We start from the raw sequence: 20,888 nt of genomic DNA, 5'->3' as shown, positions 1-20,888 counted from the left end.
CCTGTGGTGGCATCTGCATCTATCGGGTGTTTGGACGTCGTGCACAAAATCAACAGGAGGCTCGCAGTATCGGTCGGTTCCTTGTGGCCCAGTTCTGTCGGCACTGAATCGCACCATTCAGCCCCAGCGGGTCGGCGGCGGCGCAATCGTCTCTTAATTGCGGCGGCAGTCGTCCGATGACACTGAGCGGCGTGTACCAACCCAGTCATTGAGTGGCCGCCCGCCCGCAGCGCCCATTAGACAAATGATAATTGTGCTGACGTTGAAAAATACGCGAATAAAGCACGGAAAGGCAGCCATCAATCCAACAGCGGTGTCCCTACTGACCGGCGGAATCGTAAAAACACACAGCACTTTCCGTTGAACTCAGTATATTGACAACTAGGGCAACAAATAATCATCAACAATACAGGCTGCATCACCATGCCACTCTATCGGCGACCGTCCAGTGCGGCCGCAAGATTCCTTGTGACACATCGCGGAAAATCGGCGCATTTTGTTTCAACTGGCGGCTGCAACGACCCAGGGATTGCCTCTACAGTCATTTCACCTAGTTCAGACACGCTTATTCCACCCCTGCCACGATCAAGATAGCCTACGCGTGGAAACTGGACTGTGGACAGGTGGACTGGGACGCGTGGACGCGACGGGCTCCACCAGAGAGTCCACTAGTGCGCCCAAGCTGCGCCGGCAGGAACTAGTCACATTTGATTCTGCAGTCGGCCAATCAGTAATATCGATATGTCTAGAAAGACAGCCTAGCACGTTTGACGCTCCGCAGGCTCCCGGCTCATCGCGTCAATCACCGGGCAGAGCAGGATCTCTGCGTTATGGGAGCGCCTTCGCGTGGAATGTATCCTATCCACCACGGTACATAGGTGACGGTTTTCCGTCAACTCGACGATGAACTCCGCGAACTTTGGTGAAAAACGAACGGACTTGTCTCCAGGCATCAACTATCGACACTGCATCAACAAATGCAAGAGGGATCTCAGAGGGGCAAACTAGCTCAAAGCAAATTTACATGCGAATGATGGTAGAGTGAGCGCACGAAGAAGGCCGGCAACTGAAATATTTGATCTCTATTTGATTTAAAATATACTGAACCTGAATGATATCCTTCAAAAAGACATACTCAGCTAGGATTTTGAAAATGGTTTGGACCTTACCACACAACCTCAACTTATATGTTGTACGAGTAACACCTTCTGTCTGCCTAAAACATCACTGTTACCGAGTATCTATCTGGCTACCCATAGATGTCCATCACAATCAACACAAGACCAGTCCAACAATTAGCACTCTACGCCGGCAAACAGCATACTCCTTGCACTCATCTCCGCACGCATACACACCCGCAATTAAGACGTAGCAATCACCGCATCTACCGCGCACCGGTGTCTACTGCAAGCAACTCATCATAGTCGCTAGCGGTGCAAACAACATCGGTAGATTCATGCACCGCACTTACACCAAAGGCAAGGCATCTAACATAACTTAGAGACGTCAAATTTAAAGCCACAAGTATTGCGTTCTTCACCTAGATAACAAAAGGATGGACATTCACACACCCCACGACATTCGCCTACAGCCGAAGAGCGCGATGGAATTTCGGGCATATCCATCCATCGAGAGTACCTAGCGACATGTCCTCTTGTAAGAGAGCAGCACTACGACTTCTACAGCATGAGAACGTCTCAGTGGTATCCCATCTAGCTGACACAGTGAGACGGACACTCTCCATTACTTGGTAAAAGAACGATCTGTAAACGTCCTGGAATCTGCCTGGCTCAGCCCGCCCCAGATAAACAGAAACCTCGTCTAGTTGTTTCCCAGAAAGTCCAGCGTACCGTCTTCGGATGACCGTTCCGGCAGCACTTAGATTGATCTCAGCTGGGACGGACTCCATTGCTCTGGAACCTCGATAAACGGTTCTGAAGAGCATTAGTCAGACAGCGTCTAAGACACTCCCTCAACCCAACTGGCCTGGCAACTTCCTGATTCTCCTAGATGGAGACTAGTTTCCCTCGCGGGCCGGGGCTACTTCAGCGAGTCGAGCCCGACCCGACCTGACAGCAGCAGGCCCCTCGTCAGGGCTCGGCCAGAGGCGAAGCGTTCGTCAGTCAGTTCCACTAGCCCCAGACGCATCTACCGCGTCCCTCGGCGGCTCGTTTTCCCACCCGAGTCCCTCTGACCTCTCAGCGCGGACTGCTGCGCGGAGAGGTGCCGGGCGGTCTCTCTGCCTCGGTCGCCTCCACGGAGACTGCCGACGGTGACGGTGACGGCGCCGCCGCCTTCCCGGGGCTGGCCGCTGCCGGGCTGAGCAGCCGCGGGTAGATGTAAGGAGCGTACCGCTGCAGCGCCGCCGGGTACACGGGCCGCGGCAGGCGCAGCGCGTCTCCGTACCCCTGCTGCTGCGCCAGCGAGGCGGCCGAGTGGCAGGCCAGCGACTGCTGCAGCTGGCTGGCCAGCATCGACTGCGACTGCAGCGCCGCCCACTGGCTGAGCAGCGGCAGCGGCACGGGCAGCGGCGCGCGCGGGTAGCCCAGCAGGCCGGCGCCGGCCGCCGAGCTGGTGGGCGGCGCCGACTGGCGCAACATCATCTGTGCGCGCGCCGCCAGCAGCGTCTTCTCCTCGGCGGTCAGGTTGCAGGCGTCGAACACGGGGTGCACGCCAGGCAGGTAGGGAGGGTGGTCGACCAGCAGCGTCTCGAACGTGTCCCTGTAACAGTGAGGGGAACTGTGCCAGGGTCGTCGCTGCCCTCTCACGCAAACATCGGGGGATGGAACCGACACGGGAGACGCATCCGGCTTAGAGGTGACTCGACAGGCGTAGCAATTAGAGAGATAGAGGAAAGTACTTAGGCTGAAAAGAAAACTCTGCGAAGCATTGCACCAGAAAGGGAAGAAATGAATATGTAAATGCTGGCTCGAAGCAATGCCCAAACATGTGCAAGTGCTTTGCTCAAATTAGATTGTTCTGTGTTTTTGCCAGACAGCAAGAAGTTTAGCATAAAATCCGCAGCAAAAATAGCGACTTGTCAGTTTCGAAAGTTGGGAAGAACATTTCGCTGGCAAACTTAAGAGCAAAATTGCTAATTTGCAAAACCTTTGCACACTCAGCAGCTGAATTCAATTAACTTTTCTCAACACAAGAAACTCGCCGCACCTAATTGCTCACACCGCTGCCGCAATGTACTCAACTAACCGGAGGAGCAACACAAACATCCAAAATCTGAGCTATTCGCCGGCAGGACTCTGCAGCTCAGTGGTCAGCAGCTCAGCGGCTCAGCCACTCCGTCCCCGTGTGGTCGCCACATCGAGCGTCGCTGAAGGCGTTAAAGCGATCCCAACGGCGGCAATAATTTGGCGATCGCGTGCCTCTGACTGATGCGTCATCGGCGGCGTCGGCGGCGCGATCGCCGCGCTGGGATCGGCCGCGGCGCGACGCTTTGATGCGGTCGGAGCGTTTCCGCCACGGGCCCGGCGGCGACCATGGATAGGTAATTATCGCTCAGCTGCAACGGCGGCGGTCTGAGACGAGCCGTGTGGATACAGCGGCGCACGACACCGACCGCTACCGGCTCGGCCCAACGTGTTACACGGGTGAGCTTAGAATGGATGGCCTGCTGATGAGTCGGGTGGATTCTTAGTTCACAGAAACAACTTATCAGCAGCGAGGCAATGAGTGATTATGTTTTGTGAGGCGAAAGTATTGTGCTGGTGGATACACATCACAAAGCGGGCACCAAAATAAATATTTTATTTATCAATGAATGCATCATTCTGGCTTTTCCCGTGTGTGCATAATCATTACCATTTTTGCAATAAATATGCACATTGCACATAGTAAAGGCATAAATATGAGCTATTTTCGCGAGGATTAGGTTCTGGCTATCTGAGCATTTACGCTTGCGACCATTGCTGGACGACCACACAAGCCGTCACCATCCTTGGCTGATTCTGGCGACTCTAATAGCACCCCACCATTTCAGAAAATATACGGCACTCGGTGCCGGAGGTAAACCCATGCTAGCCATGTCCTTGCCGGCTCTGGAGGCCCTCCTCAGTGTTCACAGCTCGCAGCAGGGCGCGTGCCTACCGCACCGTTTGCTGGGCGGCGCTTGCCCGAGCCATCCCGCCGCCGCTGCCGCCCAGCCGCTTATCTTGACAATACAATTTGGAGGGGCGGCGGTGACCGGCGGGCGGCGGCAGCACAAAAAGGCGCACCAGAAGTGGAAAGTTGACGCGCAGGACTGCAATAATGAGACGGGCAGGCGAACAAAAACGCGCCACCGACGGAACGAGAGCTACTGGCGCCGGACGGCGGGCGACAGGCATCACTCGGCGGCCGCCCCCGCCCCCGCCCCCGCCCCCGCCCCCGCCCCCGCCGACCGACAGTGACGGTCGTTGGCGGAACGGACGGGAGCGCGCTTTGTGTGGTCTGAACGGGGAGCACGCCGCCACGGGGCGCAAAAAGTGACCACGGGTCACTCCAGGCATCCCGCGCTGCCGTCCAGATGCTGCCGGGTGACGCGGTCCCAGTGGGGTGCAGCGGGTTGCAGCGGGGTGTGGCCGAGTGTCTGTGGGTGTGGGTGGGATGAAGTGTGATCCTGAAGAGGAGAGGAGTCGACTTGCAACAGGAGCAGACCGCCAGGTAGCCCAGGTAGCCGGTGATGGCGGCGAATAGCATTGAGACTGGTGATTTGCTCTCTCCGGTAGAGGAAAAAAGAGTCCTCGAGGTGTCCTCGAAGTGTCAGAACAGTGCCAGAGGTTTTCGGTGGTCGTAAACATTGATCGGAAGGGATCTCAAGACGACAGCATTAGACGGCGAATGAGGGATCAGACGGCGCAGCGAAGCCACCGCCCAAACGTCTCGCCGAGAGCCCGCTGACGTCCCGCCGAGCTGGCTGCCAGCGGAGGAGGGCCGGTGACCGCCGCCGTCCCGCCACATTCCGTCCTCCTCCGATCGGTGGCGAATGACACGATGGTGCGATCAGCACCCTGACGAGAGATGTGAGCCGTCTCCCGCCTGAGAAATGCCCCACTACATCAGGGCAGCATCGCCGCGGAGCGCGCTGCCAGCGACACGTCGGGAACTTAGCGCCGCAGATGTTTGGGCCTCGGCAGCTGGCTGAGTCACATTGAGCTGTCACATAGCGGCTGAGGCAGCTCATCAGGCTGTCTTTAGCTCTTCCAGACCATAAGTAGGTCCGATTAATCAGTAATAGTTGAGCTTCTGCCAAATGATTAGCATAACTCATCTGACTATCACGTCTTGTTGCAGAAATGTGATGCACCAAGATCGAGAGGAGTCTCCTTCCTAGAAATGAAAGGTCGCCAATTCCAGCACACAGTAACCACGTCACCTTTGCCCTTCGGATAACTGGCTGGCCTTACGAGCCAGGCCGGCAGCCGACGAACCGAGAACGTCGCCGCCGACGAACCGAAAACGTCGCCGCCGACGGCCGACGGGGGCGGTGGGTAGATGGTATCGAGGCCGTTTGGAAAACAGGCGTGAAACGAGCTGCCGTCGACCGGCGCTTTGTTCAGACCCAACGCAGAGGGGAACGAACTACCGGAACCAGAAGCAGAAACGGGACTGCCGGCCAAGCTCAGAGTCGGAAGCATGTATGTAGCCAAGACAGAGAGCAGGTTCACGGGCAGTGCCAGAGTCAAAGCCGTTTGCTAAGGTTGGAAGTTGGAAGAAGAAGAAACCGAAAGAAGAGGCAGCGAGCGTTACAACAAAATCATGGCAGCCTATTGGCCCATTTCTCTAAAATTTCTTGTGAAAAAGATAACTTATCGACAGACCAACCAAATGCATGAACATCAGTGGCACGTTTGCATCCATTTAGGCCGCCGCATCCCGACACGAGGCCCGCATCCGGTCTGCGCCTGACAGCTGCACAAAACAACGTGACGTACTCAATAACCAGGCTGTTCTTCAGGCTCCAAAAACGCACCGTGGCGCGTCAGGTCTCCACGCTCCACCGCGTCCTCTGTGGCACCTCACAGCCGCGACTCGGTCTGGCGGCGTTCGACACCCGCCATCGCGCCAAAAAACATCTCGCCGCCAGCTGCGGGGCGGAGCGGCCCCAATCAATACCAGCTCCTGCGGCCTCTGCGACTCTGCCGACGCGTCGACGGCCGGCCGACGCCAGCCGACGACTCCGGCCGCTCGGTCCGGCGAACGAGCGGCCAACGACGCCCGGCGGTGACCCGACGGAGGCACTTCAGCGGGTGATCTGTAGATGACCTGACTGATAGTGAGTGAACTGTGGATGACCTGATGACGAATGGCCAGAAAAAGACTCGACAGTGGCCTCAAGGGAAACTAAATTCAAAATAACAATACCTTGGCAATGATGTGTCGTAAATATTCAAAAGGTATCTCAATCCATGCAATATCTGAGGATCATACCAGAATCAGCACCTATGGAGGCGACCCGAATCGTTTTGCAGGTCATCACAAGTCTACCACAACCCTTCCATCCTTATCTATTAGATCTACTGACTCTAGTTAAATCGTCTGGTCAGCCTAGTCCCCATGAAAAGTATTCCAACACAACTCTGTCAAACCGGCACCCTCTCCAGCACGAGCCAGCTCGACGACGGTCCTGGGGCGCTCCACTAACACAGTCATCCGGACGGCGCTCGTTGTCGGTTTATGCGCGGCCGTTGGACGCCGAGTGCCGCCATTGCCCGCGGGCTGAGTGGCCGTAGGCACACGGTCACGACAGTGGCGAACTGTTAGCTGGCACTCACGAAGGCCGACGAGCGGGCAGTCAGGCGACCCGGGCCGTCTGGGACTCGTGACCCGACAAGGTCAGACACGCGATGGAGCTCTCAAACGCTGGAGTGCGATGGCAGACTGGCGGCGGTATATTTGATAGAGATCTTTATAATTGTTTTGTAAAATTTTGGTAGTTTGTGCTAACAACTTCCTTATCCCTATGCACCATGTAATGAGTTTGGTAGGAAATGATTTATAATCTTTTCTTACTATTGTGATGAATCTTGATGTTCAGCGTGGTTTGGATTATACCAAACCACTAGCGAATGATTAAAAACAACACAATACCAAATCAAGTGGTCGATCGTTGCAACACTGATGGAAGTTTGCTGCACAACGATATTCCTTCTATGTCAATATTAATCCGCTCCATTAGCTACGTATGTATGCACGCAGAAGGCCCAGCACTCCCTCCCCTCCCAACACCCCTCCAGCGCCCACCACAGCCCCCCCCCCCCCCCCGGTGGGACCCGGGGCTCTCTCCCGGCGGGATTGAGCCGTCGGATCGGTGGTCGGCGCTGTTGATCCGGCATGGCGGCGTTTGTTTGCCACCGGCGCACTCAAACAGAGGGCCATTTGTAGCCGGCGGCGTGCCACGTGCCACGCGCTCCCCCGGCTCCCCCGGCTCCCGCTCGGCTCCGGCGGCTCCCTGGGGGGGCCGGGAGCCGGGCGGTGACCCGTGCTGACCCAGGATCCGGTGCGCGCCCGCCGGGCTCGGCCGTGGGAGACCCGGTGCCGTCGCTCCGGTTACCCCCAGAGGGACGGCCGGAACTGGCGCTTAGATATATGGGGCGGCTCTTCCGCCCCGGGGGAGAGCACGCACACAGACGGCCACCGTCGGTAAACGGTGTCACATGGACTGGTTGTTTTAGGTAACCAAGGATAATGCATAGCTAAACACGCAAAAAAATGCTGATAGAAATCGCTGGCAGCAATGGAAAAGGATAACCGTAGAAAAGCCAAAATAAAGGAGTATTTTACTTGACAAAATGATAAATCACAAATCATGGCACAATTTTTCACAACACAGGACGAACTGCCAATATTCCAAATGGCCAATGTCACATAGCGGGCCAGTGGATCCATCCATTGAATAAATAATATGTCGGTGGATCATTAGCCGCCAATAAAGTAGGAGGCTCTGAAATTTACAATGGGCGTAGCGACTGTAGCCGTTCTTTGCGATCAGCTGTCGGCCTCAGCCAATACGTTACGGACCTGATCGTGAGTAACGAAGGCCTAAGTAACAATTTACATTTCGAATGCAAAAGAAAAATAATTGGCTAGGAACATCGATTTCATAATCCTTATACAGGAAAAGTAATCTAAAATTTCGAAATGTTTCTAACGAAGCTGAGACTAAGAGGAAACTTGAAGCTCTGAAAAGCGGCACACAATTTTTGATTGTCTGTGAGATTGGCTGTATCAAGCTACCATCTCTCTTGATACTTGCTAAGCTTGATAGAAAACGAAAAAAATGAAGTGAGGTCAGGAAACAGTTTCTCCCTTTTCCTTGTGCACGCGCCACGCTCACATTCTACTGTATATAGTTGCCAGCCATCGGATGAAGAGCTCCTCTCGTCTCCCGTGGGCCAGCCTGGTTGAGTTTGACGGCCCATGAAATCCTCTCCTGTCCGTCCTGCCCTCCTGACGTCTGACAGTGCGGGCGGCGCGACCCTCTCCGGTTCTTGCAGCGCGCGTGACAGTCGAGTGTGCGCGGCGCGCGAGGGGCGAGGCCGGACGGCAGCCCGCCCGCGCACGATGTCTCCGATAACCACACACTGAGCGGCGCGCGGCAAATAAGCGTGAAAAACCCGACACCGGAATGCGAGATATGAGGCCGCCGGTTATTAACGACTCAGCCCTACCGCCGCTGCTGCTGCCGTTGCCTCTGCGTCGCTAGGAGTGGTGGGTGCCTCGCGCCTACCATGCTTCGAGAACGCCTCGCAAGCGCCAGGCGCGCCGGCGCTGGCGATGGAAGGGTGGCCGGTTCCGGGGCGCGTCGTCATGGTGATTTAAGGCGTCAAACTGTTGTTTTTATCGCGTGCCTCAAGTGTTTGTGTGGCTCGGCTGCAGTGTGGCCGACAGCGGGTGCCACGGCGCCATGGGAGGCGGGGCTGCCGCAGAGAGAGGAGCTCCGGGCGGGGTCGGACCAGCCGGAAAGAACGGGTGCAGGCGCGGTAGCCCCGCCCGGTGGCAGCGCACGCCTGACGCGCTCATCATACAGCCGACGTGTGGGGAGCAGACCACCCAGAGTGGCGCAGAACAGACGTGAAAAGCCCGCCCCAGAGGTCGGTCAGAGTGACGGAGCTTCTGTGTGATATGGATCACAGAGAGCCCTGAACAGAGGCTCAGACCCGGCATCGGACTTTCGAATAGATAAGAGGAATTGCGGTGTGTCTTTAACAGGCACGCCTATCCACGTTCATGGGCAGTGATCGTGTCATTGTTGAAGAGTAGGGTAACTATGGGGAAAACGCACCCCTGGGTTAAACGCCTCCCCTAAAAAAATCGTATTTCTTATCGACGGATAGGTGTTTTATCCTGTCTTTCAGAACAGTCAGCTGCTTGTTTACGTAGGTCTCTATTTCCGGTTCTGAGTCTTGAGGAGCAGCGTGTGTAGGTGCTGATGTTAGTTTTGGGTGTTGTTTTTGTTGTTTTTACAGAAGATTCCTAATATTTTGATGCCCTCTTTATATCACAAAACTTGCTATTGTGCACATCACTCAAAACTGCGTTTTATTGTCATTCTGTTGAATATATTATGCTGCGGCGTTAGTGGCGCGTTTTTTGTCAATATTTTGTTGACCGGAAATGGAGTGGATGGGGCAAGACGCCTACTCGATGCATGGGGCAAGACGCCCCCAGTTTTCTGAAAGGGGGGCGTTTTGCACGGTGGTGAAAGTGCAGGGTAGCGCCCTGTAGGTCGGGGCCGAAAAGGCCTCTCCCTGTCCTTTTTTGCTGATATATCCTAAACGACTGCAGATATCGTCACCAAACTTTCAGGACTCCTCCGGGCATCCATTTTACACATTGCAACAAAATTTTATTCCAAAGGCTATGATAGGTTGACCACAAATGACGTCAGAATGGCGTTAAGTTCTGCCATGTTCATCATTTTCTGTTGATAGATGGGGTGGGGGCGCTTTGCACATGGGTGTGGGCGTATTACCCAGGGTATGGGGCAAAACGCCCTTTTGCAAGGGTATGCGAAAACCTTTTGGGGGGGGTTAAATACCTCACGCAGGTGTCTTTTCTTGGTCTCAAAACGTAGTAAAAAGAATGAGCTACATGATGGTGCCCAAAGGTTTAAGTGATCTGTGTTGGGTTGAGTGTCAGAAGGTTTCGCGCTTAAGGGGGGCGTTTTTGACCTATTCACCCTACATCTTCGCCCTTTTTTTATCAAACATAGCAAGTTCCATAGAGCGATAGGGAAAATACGTAAAATAAAATGTCTTCAGACTTCAACGCCGCAAAGTGTTCTTCTCCACTTCCTCATGATCAATAATTCATTTTTCCATTTTCAGGACGTAAAGAAGCAAGGTCTTATATGACGAGCGTGCACAAATAAGACCGATATTCAGTGAAGTCTTTCCAACTCAACCCTCTGACTTACCTCTCAAAGTCGGTCAGCCGAGACGAGTCCCTGAAGCCCTTGGCAAACGGGTTGCTGTCGATCTTCAGCTTGGTGATCTGCAACACAACGCATGTCAGCCTCATTATCCCTGATGCACGAATACTGCAACCTTATTGCAACCTTGCAATAAGAGACACACATACGAAATTCCAAGCACATAAATCATATAAAACTCATTGCGTTCTTAACAAATTGACTATCTGCTTCAGCACACTCACCAGCTGGTTCTGATAGGCGGTGACGGCGGTGAACACGGTCTCAGGGAAGATGAACGTCTTGTAGTCCTGTCCCTCGAGGTCGGTGATGGTTCCCCCCTGGCCCTCCTTCCTCAGTATGAGGTGGACGCGCGGCTGGTATCGGTGCATCGAGTTCAGGATGATCTGAAATAAAGCAGTCATCATCAGTGGTAATCATTGTGCATGTGTATGTGGCAATTCATGCAGGGAAGTCCAGAACTTAATTGTGCAGGTTAGTTCATAAGATGAGCAGTTAACAAATAACGGAAGATTGCAATTTCGCTCGTATCATCTTTACTCTTGTTCATTATAGTTATTTTCATCTTTATAATCTTCTAAGAAGTAACTATGTAGGTAGGTCGGTATTTCTAACAGTTAGTTTTTCAGTCGTACAATGTCACGACGGGCCCAGTGCATCGCAACGCATGCAATCCTGCCGAACTCACCAGTCCGCTCTTATCCATCTCGTTGTTGGTGACTTTGATCTTCTCGAAGGAGACCACCTGTTTCTTGAGCTGCTCGCCGTTGAAGGGACAGTCGGGGTGCACGTAGAGCCGGGCCGGCGCCGGCGGGTCCGCTTTACCGGCCACCAGCCACGACGAGCGGTGGTAGGCGTAGCGGTAGCGCTTGTTGTCTGCAGGGACGATGTCCAGCACGACCAGGAAGCGCTGCTCCAACTTCACTCCAGTGAAGGAGACTCGGATGGTTGGGAACATCCGCCTGAGGGAGAGAAACAGAGGGCAGTCGGTTAACTAGGAAAAATATGTTGAACGAAGGACTAGTTGAGAGAAAGTAGTGCAACTTTATGAGTAGAAGGCTTAAACTAATTATATAATTGGTTAATGATAAGAAGAAGTTGCAAATCGGAGATACACAGAAGCAGTACACACTGCACATTTGTGACTAACTCTAAGCGGTCATATGTGGTTATCTGTGGTATGTGGAGAAACATTAATTCATCTGGCGTTCATCTCCATTGCTGCGAGCCGTGCCACGGCAGCGCTGCTGTCTTATCCAGCACCGATCGCCCCCGGGCCAGCCAATCACCGTTCAGACATCTGATGACGAGCCCTCGGCTCGGCACACCGTCTCTGCTGCCGCCATCGGGCGCTGGCGGCGCGACGTGCATAAACAGCACACAGCTCGGGCATACAAATGCGCCGATAAGGCAGCCAAGTGTCCTAATGCGTGAACGATCAAGACAGATGAGACACCTTTCACGTCATTCCGAATGACGATATGAGAAAATCACCTTTCTAGGACACGTCGATGCGGGCGCATTCACAGACGTCACTCGTGTGTCAGAATTTGAGACAATCAATTTGAATCGATCTCTCATTTCTCCGCCTAGTGTCATACCGTTACCATAATCCTCGAGATGACTGAGATGTTCATTTTCCCAGCTCCGCCCTGAAGTTCTGCTTCCAACTCCGCCTTGTCGCTGACAGAGAGCTCCCCTCCTCCCCACCCTGCGCCCCCTCCCAGACCGGCACCTATTCCTGGCCTCCGGGTCAGCAGCCACAAATGACCGTGTCACTCTGCCGTCGACGAATCATCGCGCCGTCACGCTCCCGTCACGGGCGTGACGCCGGCGTGACAGGCGGCGTGACAGACGGCCGGCTATATCGGGGTGGGCCCCACCGCGCCTCGTGGGTGGGGAGACGCCCCTCTCGGCTAGCCGTCATGAGGGCGAGTGGGAGGGGAGGTGGCGCGTGCCGTGAAGTCCGTTCAAGAGAAGTGGTGATAATTTGTCAAGGAGAGGGTATTACCGCTGGTGGTTTATTTGTTGCGTGTTGTTCATAGACGTCAAGTTTGTTTATGTTGCGATGATCGATGATAAAGAAAAACTTGTAGGTTACATTGTATTGGATGAGGGTAAATCAATTCTTGAATCGAATGCTGACTGGACCGGCATGAAGTCTTTTTCGATATCATAGTGCACTTTCGTTCTATGTCGCTCAAACAGGTGTGCTTGCGAATACAATTACTTCTCTATCAATTTCTTCAAAATAATAGATGTAGCATCCTTCAAGTTCACACGTTCAGTATCAATGCTGCTGCGAGGCCAGTACCCACTCTTGCACCAGTCATGCGCCAGCTTTATTTTCTACCGATAGGTGGCAGCACGAATAAACGCCTGCAGGTAGACTGTACCGCATGACTCGCACATTGGTACGGGAGCTTACAAACCTGAGTGTTCAGTGTGGCATGTAAATGTTAAAACATCTTTGCAAATGTGAGCCATGGTAGCATTTCGGACTGAAAAATGTACCGTGGAACATTGTAAAAGCCCACTCTGACCACCAAGCATGGCATCCCGCATAAAGCGCACAGCACAGTGCTGACGCCTCGCCAACTGCCATCACACCTTGGTGACCACTCTGGCTACACCGAGGGCGTGCCCCGCATATCCCAGAGCTTTACTGTCCCTCCACCCACCTCGGGCCCAGCGCGACACCGCCCGACACACCCGACACGGCCTGACAATCCGACAACCCGACACAGCCGACACGGCCTGACAATCCGACAACCCGACACAGTCGGCAGCCGGCGGTCCGTCGCTCCCACTCCGCGGCACGCGCCGGCGGCAGGAATGTGACGAACGCGGCGCATTCTGTAGGCATTAGCGGCGCGGCTGCGGCCTGGGTGGCGCGCCGGCGGCGACATGTGGCGCGTTTCGCGTCATGAGCGCCGCCTCTGCGGCTCGATTGTCGCCGCGTCAGTGATGCACTGCCGCTGTGATTATGATTGGTGACTGTGATGGGGGCGCTGGGACGTGGAACCGGCTGCGAGCAGCGGAGCTCCGAGGTGGTCCGAGGAAGGAATGACCCGTGTTTAAGTGGGTGGGTGCTCGTGAAGAGTCTTGATATATTAGAGGTGATGGGGGGAGGGAGTGCTGCTGGCGCCAGGTTCAGTCGTAGCGGTTCGGCAGCTGCAGCGTGCACATGTGCCTGCTTTAGGCAGTTAGAAGGGCTAATGGATTTTCAATGTCCAAGTCGTCGCATAGCGTTGCTGCAATGAATAACACTCGGCACTGGCACTTTTCTAGCTATAATTTCTGGTCTGTCCTAATAAACATTTATTCCAATTATAAATCACTGTGTAATTATCAAAATAACTACCTATCCGCAGAGGCCCGCTTTCTAGACCCTTGCAGTATCCGAAGAATTACAAGTGTCATGACACACTTGGTCGTCCATTGCGTCACTCCCAATTATTGCTAAGTGATACCTAGATGGCAGCGAAGCTGAGAGCCACCACCGCTGAGTTCTCTCCACCGCGCCCGCCGGAGACAGCGGTCGTCGGTGGGTGCCAACGGGGCCGACGGCGTGTCGCGCTGCGTCGACACCGTCGCTCTGTCTGCGCGCCGTCAGCACCATCACTCTACCCGCTCCGGCGCTCTCTCTCTGCTCCGACACTCTCTCCCTCCCGTCGGCAAAACACGGCCATTCATCTGGGCCGGGCGCGCCGGGAACGTCGCCGGCGCCGACGGTATGCCGCGCGCCGCCGGACCTCCGTCGACGATGTGCGCCCATTAGCAGACTCTAATTTAACGTGCTAAATAATTTACGATGGGTGCACCGAGCGTGTCAGCCTCTGCGATTGGCCGGCCAGCTCGGCACGCACCAGAGAGACGCGTGGAATACGGCGGATGTCCGCGAGCCGCCGACGCACCCAGCCTCCCTCCCAATGGCCGGGCCGCGCGGCGGCCATTTTCCTGCGCGCGCGCCGCGGCGATGTCGGCGCGCACCGCGTCGCCTTTGTCTCGGCGCGGCCAGGTGACGCCGGGGACGTAATCGGCGCGGTAATCAGCCGGATGGGATTACTGTGCGGCGCGGTATCATCGTGGCCGGTAACCACAGTGGCGCTCGGCACGCCACCCGCGCCGCCCCCGTTTGTCCACCGCTTGATTGCCGCGCGTCTAAGGCGACGTAAGTGACGCGCCGGACGACGTAAGTGGCGCGACGCGGCGACCTGCTGCCGCCGGACACATGGTGGCTGCCTCGGGGCACGCGGCACTAATGGAGCTCGTTGGCCGGTCGGAACGGATTAGGACGACACGCGCGGCCGACTGCCTCCTCTCCGGTCCGCCGCCGCGCCCCGGGCACCTCTGAGCGGCTGAGGAACTCACTAAGCAGATGAGAGGCTCTGGGCAGCTCTGAGGAACTCACTAAGCAGATGAGAGGCTCTGGGCAGCTCTGAGGAACTCACTAAGCAGATGAGAGGCTCTGGGCAGCTCTGAGGAACTCACTAAGCAGATGAGAGGCTCTGGGCAGTTCTGAGAAGCTCTGAACGTGGAGAGGCAGCTAAAAGGAATTTTAGGGAAACTGACTTCAGCACGCAATCGATGAGCATCTGAGCAGGATCATAAGAGGAGAGATGACTGGCTACAAATGACCCCCCACCTGTCCGTGCTTCTATCCTCAGGATACTGAAATCCTTCTCCTCCACGCCGCAACCCCCTTCCGGGCTGGACAGGCAACTTTATCTCATGCGGGCTGCTCCCTTGGAGCGGCACCGCTGCTCCTGAGGGAGCGCACCCCGTAGCCGGGTGCAGTGAGTGCCTTGGGACTGGGTGGCCTGTCCTCTGGACGGGCTCAGCCCCGGCGACTCACTAGGGTGCCTGCCCAGACCAATGTCTCCCCCTAATTCCTATCATCCTTCCGGCTCTGCAATGGTCTTGTCGACCGAAAGGGCCTAACCCAACAAAACAAACAAACAAACAAGCTACAAATGAGCCAGCACGAGACAGCCAAAGATCACTAGTGAACAAAATCAGGAGCACCAGAGAAGAGCCACTGCGGCGCTGTTTTTCCGATCAACCGATCTGCGAGCGACGGCGGTAGCGGTGATCGGAGCGGCCGCTGTGCCGACTTGCCAGCTGCTGAAATATGCAGACGCTCGATGGAGCGGCGCTGAAAAATGCAGCTCGCCGTAACGGCCTCCCGATCGCCGCGCTCGCCGCAGACACGTTAATGTTTAATGGCCGGCGGCCGGCGGCCGGCAGCCGGTGTTCGAGCACCGCTACAGTGAAGAATAACAACATGGAGGCTCGCCCGGTCAGCGTTCTTGGTTTGTAGGGGGATAGAAATGGTCAGTGTGTAAGTGCCTTGGTCTGCCCGTCGCCAGATCGGCTTGGCTCGTCCCCTGTCTTTTGCAGAACCAGCAACTGCTAATGTGCTTCTGGTCTGGCTATCCCGCGTCTGCTTTTCGTGTCTGATCAAGATTCAAGTTGTCGAAAATTCATAAAAATGGTCAAAGATCTTTTCAGATTCTGATTCTTCAGCATAATTAAAATCACACCACACACCACACCACCCTCTTACATCTATCCTTCAAATCATTTTTACTCGGGCACTCCCTGCAGCTGGCACATTCAACGAAGTGAAGTCACAATTTCGACTGTGCCGGTGAGGTCAGCCACTCAGTAGACTGAGTGGGCTGTCAACTCAACATGTTCCATTCCGGGCGCCTGTCAGTCTGTCTTTTAAAGTGTCTGCTCGTTTCGTGTGTATGTCTGCCTGTGGGTCCATCTGCATGATGTTTGCTGAAGACGTCATAACGGAGCGGTTTAGAAAAAAAGCGAGTAGCCGAAGATAAGATGCAACGAAAGCATCATTTCAGGCGTAATTTATTTGGCCAGTGTTGTAAGTATTGATGTTCACATTTCCATGCACTAAGATACTATGTGGATATTTAAGACAAAGGTCACATCCAATCCAAAGTCTCGCCAGCTGCAGTGTCGGTCTCATCCTCGATCCGACGTGCCATCATGCACGGCATTCCGTCGTCGGAGGCGCCACCGTGTGACATTCCTCCATGTCAGACCATCGGGCGACATGACAGAGTCCGTCAGACGACATGACAGCCCGCGGTGTCGCGCCAAAAAGCGAGTAGTATCGACGCGCGACACGGCGCACCCGACAGCGGCTCTCGGCCCGCGCGCAGCTCGCTGCTCGGGGAATACGGACGGGTCGTCGCGGCGGCCGGGTGGTCCTTTCAGCCGTGCTGACCGGGCCAACAGGAGCCACCCGGTGAATAAGCAGGTGTCGTTTTGACAGGGCCTGCCAGATGACGCCAAACACTCCTACAGTGAGATACGAGTAGCTGTCGTTGGCAGTCAAGCGCTTGAAGGAATAAATGCGTGGACTAATATAATCAAAGCGATAAGGCAAAAACGTAAGAACTGATAAGATGGGAGGGTATTTGTCCGAACGTTAAAGAAGCGTCTTTTACTTTTGCATTTCTTTTTTTCTGTATCAATTCTGTGGTTGCCTGGCTATGCGTTCATCTGGTAATCCATGACCCCGCCTCCAGTCCATCCGTATATTCCTGGTGTCCAACACACAATCCCTGGCGCATCTATCACCCGTTCGCCGGCTGGTCGGTCGCCCTGTCGGCGCTGCCCCGCCCCGGCCCTCCGCCGACCTGTTGTTCCGGTCGGCCACCTGAGCCGCTTCGAACACCTATCGGTCGAAAAACACGGACCAGCCAAGCCTAATCTGTATGATTTGATTCAATTTCTCCGCGGCCAACGTGTAATAAGGCGGCCCGAATAAAAAGGCACCAGGTCCAAATTTACACTTCTCCACTGTAATTTATGCACTCTGGAAATGAGTACCCATCAAAAACACCTCGCTACAATGATAAAAACAAGACCATTACGTCGAATGGAGCGCGTTGCAGGCCATTGGCTACGCAGGACGGCCAACAGAATCTAATGGGCCGCCGTGATACTTTATTAGCCTATAATGCAGGGAGTCAATTTGTATCAACCGTTTTCGAGCCCAGGGGCGGCAGTTTAGAGAGCGCAAGGCACAAAGAAGGCTGACCATTATCAATAACGAGCCTTATGGACCTGGGTACGACGCGAGTGAAACTTAAAATATCATTAACGAAATGACCCCTAATTCTGAGTGCAGTACCGACAGGAAAAACAGTGTGACGGCTCTTGAAAGTGCGCTGGTCCGATGGGCATTGTGGTGTCAAAGCAGGTGAAACACAGCGATTGCCAACAAATCCCCATGTGATTGTGCTTGACCGCCTTCTTCCAGGCAGATGAGGTCCACTACGAAACAAATTACTCAAAGCAGCTATAACCTTATCATGTAAGCAACAGAAATCCTGACAGCATATCGTCCTGAAATGTTGAATATACAATAGGACCCAAAACACACCCCAAAGTATACTAAACAAGTGGCCGGTTAAGTCCATGAAAACGCACCCCAGCGGACCCCTGTCTCACGCCGCGCCGGGGTCGTTTATGTCTCACCCGTGTCGTTTCCGACGCGGCCGTGGTGATTACATTTCAATTATGTCTGAGCGGTGGCGCGGCGGCCGGGTAGCCTGATTGGTGATTCCCGGGGGCCCACAGTCGGCCTCGGTTTGCCGTTCACACGGGCTCCGGTGCCGTCCTATCAGCGTGTCCGCCACCGGACGTGTGACGCGGCCGGAATCGATGCCGCTAACTCGACGTTCGCGGCGCACCGCGGCAATCTGGGCGCGGCGTGAGAGACAGACACACTGGCGGCAAATGACGCGCGTTACGGCCGATTCCGGCGCAAATATGTCGCCGAAAATTCTCGTCAGCGGCGCCCGTCTGCCGCACTGGCGGCCATTTCGGCGCACTTACTGCCGGCTAACAGCACCGTATCACCCGCACTAATTACCCTCGCGAAACACTTTTCGGAAGGAGGTGGCCGTGACAGCAGCGGTTGACGGCTCTTCTAGTGTTACGGCGTCGCTCCAGAGCTGGAAAACTCGTCGCTATGACAACCATGACGCTAATTGGGGTCGCGAAAAGAACTCATTATTTGGGCGCATTAGTTGACATAAATCCTGATGTCATGGCCTGCTCGCGTGGCGCCCGGCGCTGGCGGATCCATGTTTCACACGGCTGTCGCAGCTAATCAGGACGGTGAGCTGTCGCAGCCACCCCCAGGCCGCTGATTGCATCAAATGGGCGTCATGTACAGCTGCTTTTGTAGCAGCCCGTGTGGCGCGCAGGGAGGACATATACCGGGGTCAAATAAAACGCTTCCGTGCCGTGCAATGAAAATATCGCTTGAGTTCTGAGTTCTGACCAGCGGTTCTGTAGCTCTGCTCTGTCAAGCTGAGTTCAGGGATGCGATGAATACTCTGCAGTTAATTTCTTTTAAACTAGCTAGATCGAACTATAAATGGCACCATAGCATCTGAGCGTTAGAGCGGAGGCAGTAGAAAAACGAACGATGGCTCCTTTCTTTGATGAGTCACTAATATACTGAGAATCCAATTCTTATACCGTGTAATAAAAACAATTAGCGATAATGACATGGCACATGCCATGCGCAGACATTGCATGAGCAGAAACACTTAGTTTATCACGGCTCCCCACTTTGCTCGATTCGTTAATTGTAATGGCCATCTGATTCTAATTATAACTCAATAGTGGCGCATACTAGAAATGGCTTATCACTCCAGGGTGTGCTATGCATATTAGATAATGGCCTATTTGCTTTACTCATTAATGTACGAGGATAAATCAATCCCTAGTTAAGAATATTGCCTGTGTAGTGTATGACAGTAAAGCTCAATGTGTGCCAGAATGTAATGAAATGATGACCCGGCATGATATCATTAATTTTCACTTCAAATCCAGGTGGTTAGCCTACATGAAATCATGGGCTTCAAACAGACATAGTAATGAAGAATGCACGCTTAGACCTGGCCCTTGTTACTTGGGAAGCAATGAGGGGCGTTATTATCATTAATGACTGCTGACCAATGCAACCCGTTCAGGTTTATTAGTCTGGGAATGAAAGTGTGGGGCCGATGCATTGTTCTGTCACTATACAAATTTTTAAGTAAAAAGAATCACGTTTGCACTATGCTTAACTGCATTAGGAAAAACTTCGTGCATCATCAATTGGCATCGCTACTTCACTTCACAATTCATTTTCAATATGATAAATGATTTATATAGCATATCTAAATGTGAAAATGTTACAATATCAAGAACAAAAGACGAAAACACGAAGGCAGGCAAAGGCAAACAGGTAAAAAATAGTTCAGTTTTAATAAACCACCTTATGTGCAACATCCAGTACCTAGCACTATCAAAGTCCTCAGTTCAACAGCGGCCTACCCTCCCCCACGCCTCCCGAACCCCCCTCGACTTCCCCGAGGCGGGTCGACCGACGACCCGCTCCACCGACGACCACTATCGACGTGTTTTGACGCCGCCGGGCTCACAGCTCCTACATTCTAATCTCCGGCCGTCAGTGAGTAGTCCCCCTCCAGCCCCCCCCCCCCGCGCTCCTGAGCTGGGGGGGGGGGCGTAATAACAGCGTGCTGCGCCGTCAACAGCGGTGTCAGCTCGTACAAAATTAATGAACATTTCCATTCAAATTTCCAGCCGCCGTCGAAATTTGAATTTACATGCTATTAGACCTGTCGGCTCGAAATTAACTTTTCATAGCGCGCTCACGCAAGGAGCGCCATATCCGCTGCTGATTCTAAGTTTGCAGAACTGACGCACACAGTGCTGATAAAAACATGACGGAAACGACAGGCCAGGACGGGCTCAGTACTGGTAATGCTAGCTGAAAGGGCTGGCTGACGGAGGAAGGAACGATTCGTTATTCGCAAATGCAATGCCTGGGCACTCAGTCATTGACTGAGAAAGTTAAAATGTTGATGCTGCAGCCATGATGTCGCCTAGGAACTGTAGGTAATGCTTATGCAATATAGCTATTGGAACATTTTTCGTGAACCAAAATATAATAAACAGGTCCCCCGCATCCTTGTGTGTTGTTGTGTCAGCCTCTCACCTAGGGTCGGTGTCGGTGTCAGTCTATCCACCGTGTCACGCGCGGTGTCACCTGTCCCACCTCTGTCGTGTCGCCCGTACCAGGCGGGGAGGGCAGAGTTTCGGGGGTGGGGGGCGGTGCCCGACCCATCGCGTGTCCCGCGCAGCCAGTGAGCGGCGCGGCTGCCATACTGGACCTGTCACCGTCGCTGACTGCTACCCGAGTCAACCAAATCAGCCCCCTCCCTCCCCCCTTCCCTCCCCCATCCCGGACGGCGACTACGTCTCTATCGAGCGCGCGTGCAAGCGGGGCCCGCCGCGCTCCCAGCGCTGACACGATCGCCTGCCCTTGTTGCACGCAACCGTCACAGCCGAACGACAACACCAAAGGAACAATTTCAAAAATTACGGGGCCTAGGTGGGAGCGTAA

The 20,888-nt window shown here is 54.2% G+C and overlaps 1 protein-coding gene across 2 annotated transcripts in view; it reads right to left on the bottom strand.

The window, feature by feature from the left end:
• Positions 1-354: 354 nt before the first annotated feature.
• LOC122368577 (T-box transcription factor TBX20-like) overlaps positions 355-20,888 on the bottom strand; it is a 42,978-nt gene continuing 22,444 nt past the window's right edge. Inside the window, exons 4-7 of one of the 2 annotated variants that reach the window (XM_043342641.1) lie at positions 11,115-11,388; positions 10,651-10,812; positions 10,412-10,488; positions 355-2,721 (exon numbers count right to left, since the gene is read on the bottom strand). In XM_043342641.1, the coding sequence (XP_043198576.1) occupies positions 2,199-2,721; positions 10,412-10,488; positions 10,651-10,812; positions 11,115-11,388 (1,036 nt within the window). In that variant the 3' untranslated portion in view covers positions 355-2,198. Of the gene's footprint in view, positions 2,740-10,411; positions 10,489-10,650; positions 10,813-11,114; positions 11,389-20,888 lie in introns of both variants that reach the window. The other variant, XM_043342640.1, reaches the window with a different exon arrangement.

The sequence above is a fragment of the Amphibalanus amphitrite genome, unplaced genomic scaffold, assembly GCF_019059575.1.
Source record: "Amphibalanus amphitrite isolate SeventyFive unplaced genomic scaffold, NRLGWU_Aamphi_draft 000958F_arrow, whole genome shotgun sequence".
Lineage (NCBI taxonomy): Eukaryota > Metazoa > Arthropoda > Thecostraca > Balanomorpha > Balanidae > Amphibalanus > Amphibalanus amphitrite.
The sequence above is the reverse complement of the archived record's forward strand: the minus strand, read 5'-3'. Positions and strand labels throughout refer to the sequence as shown.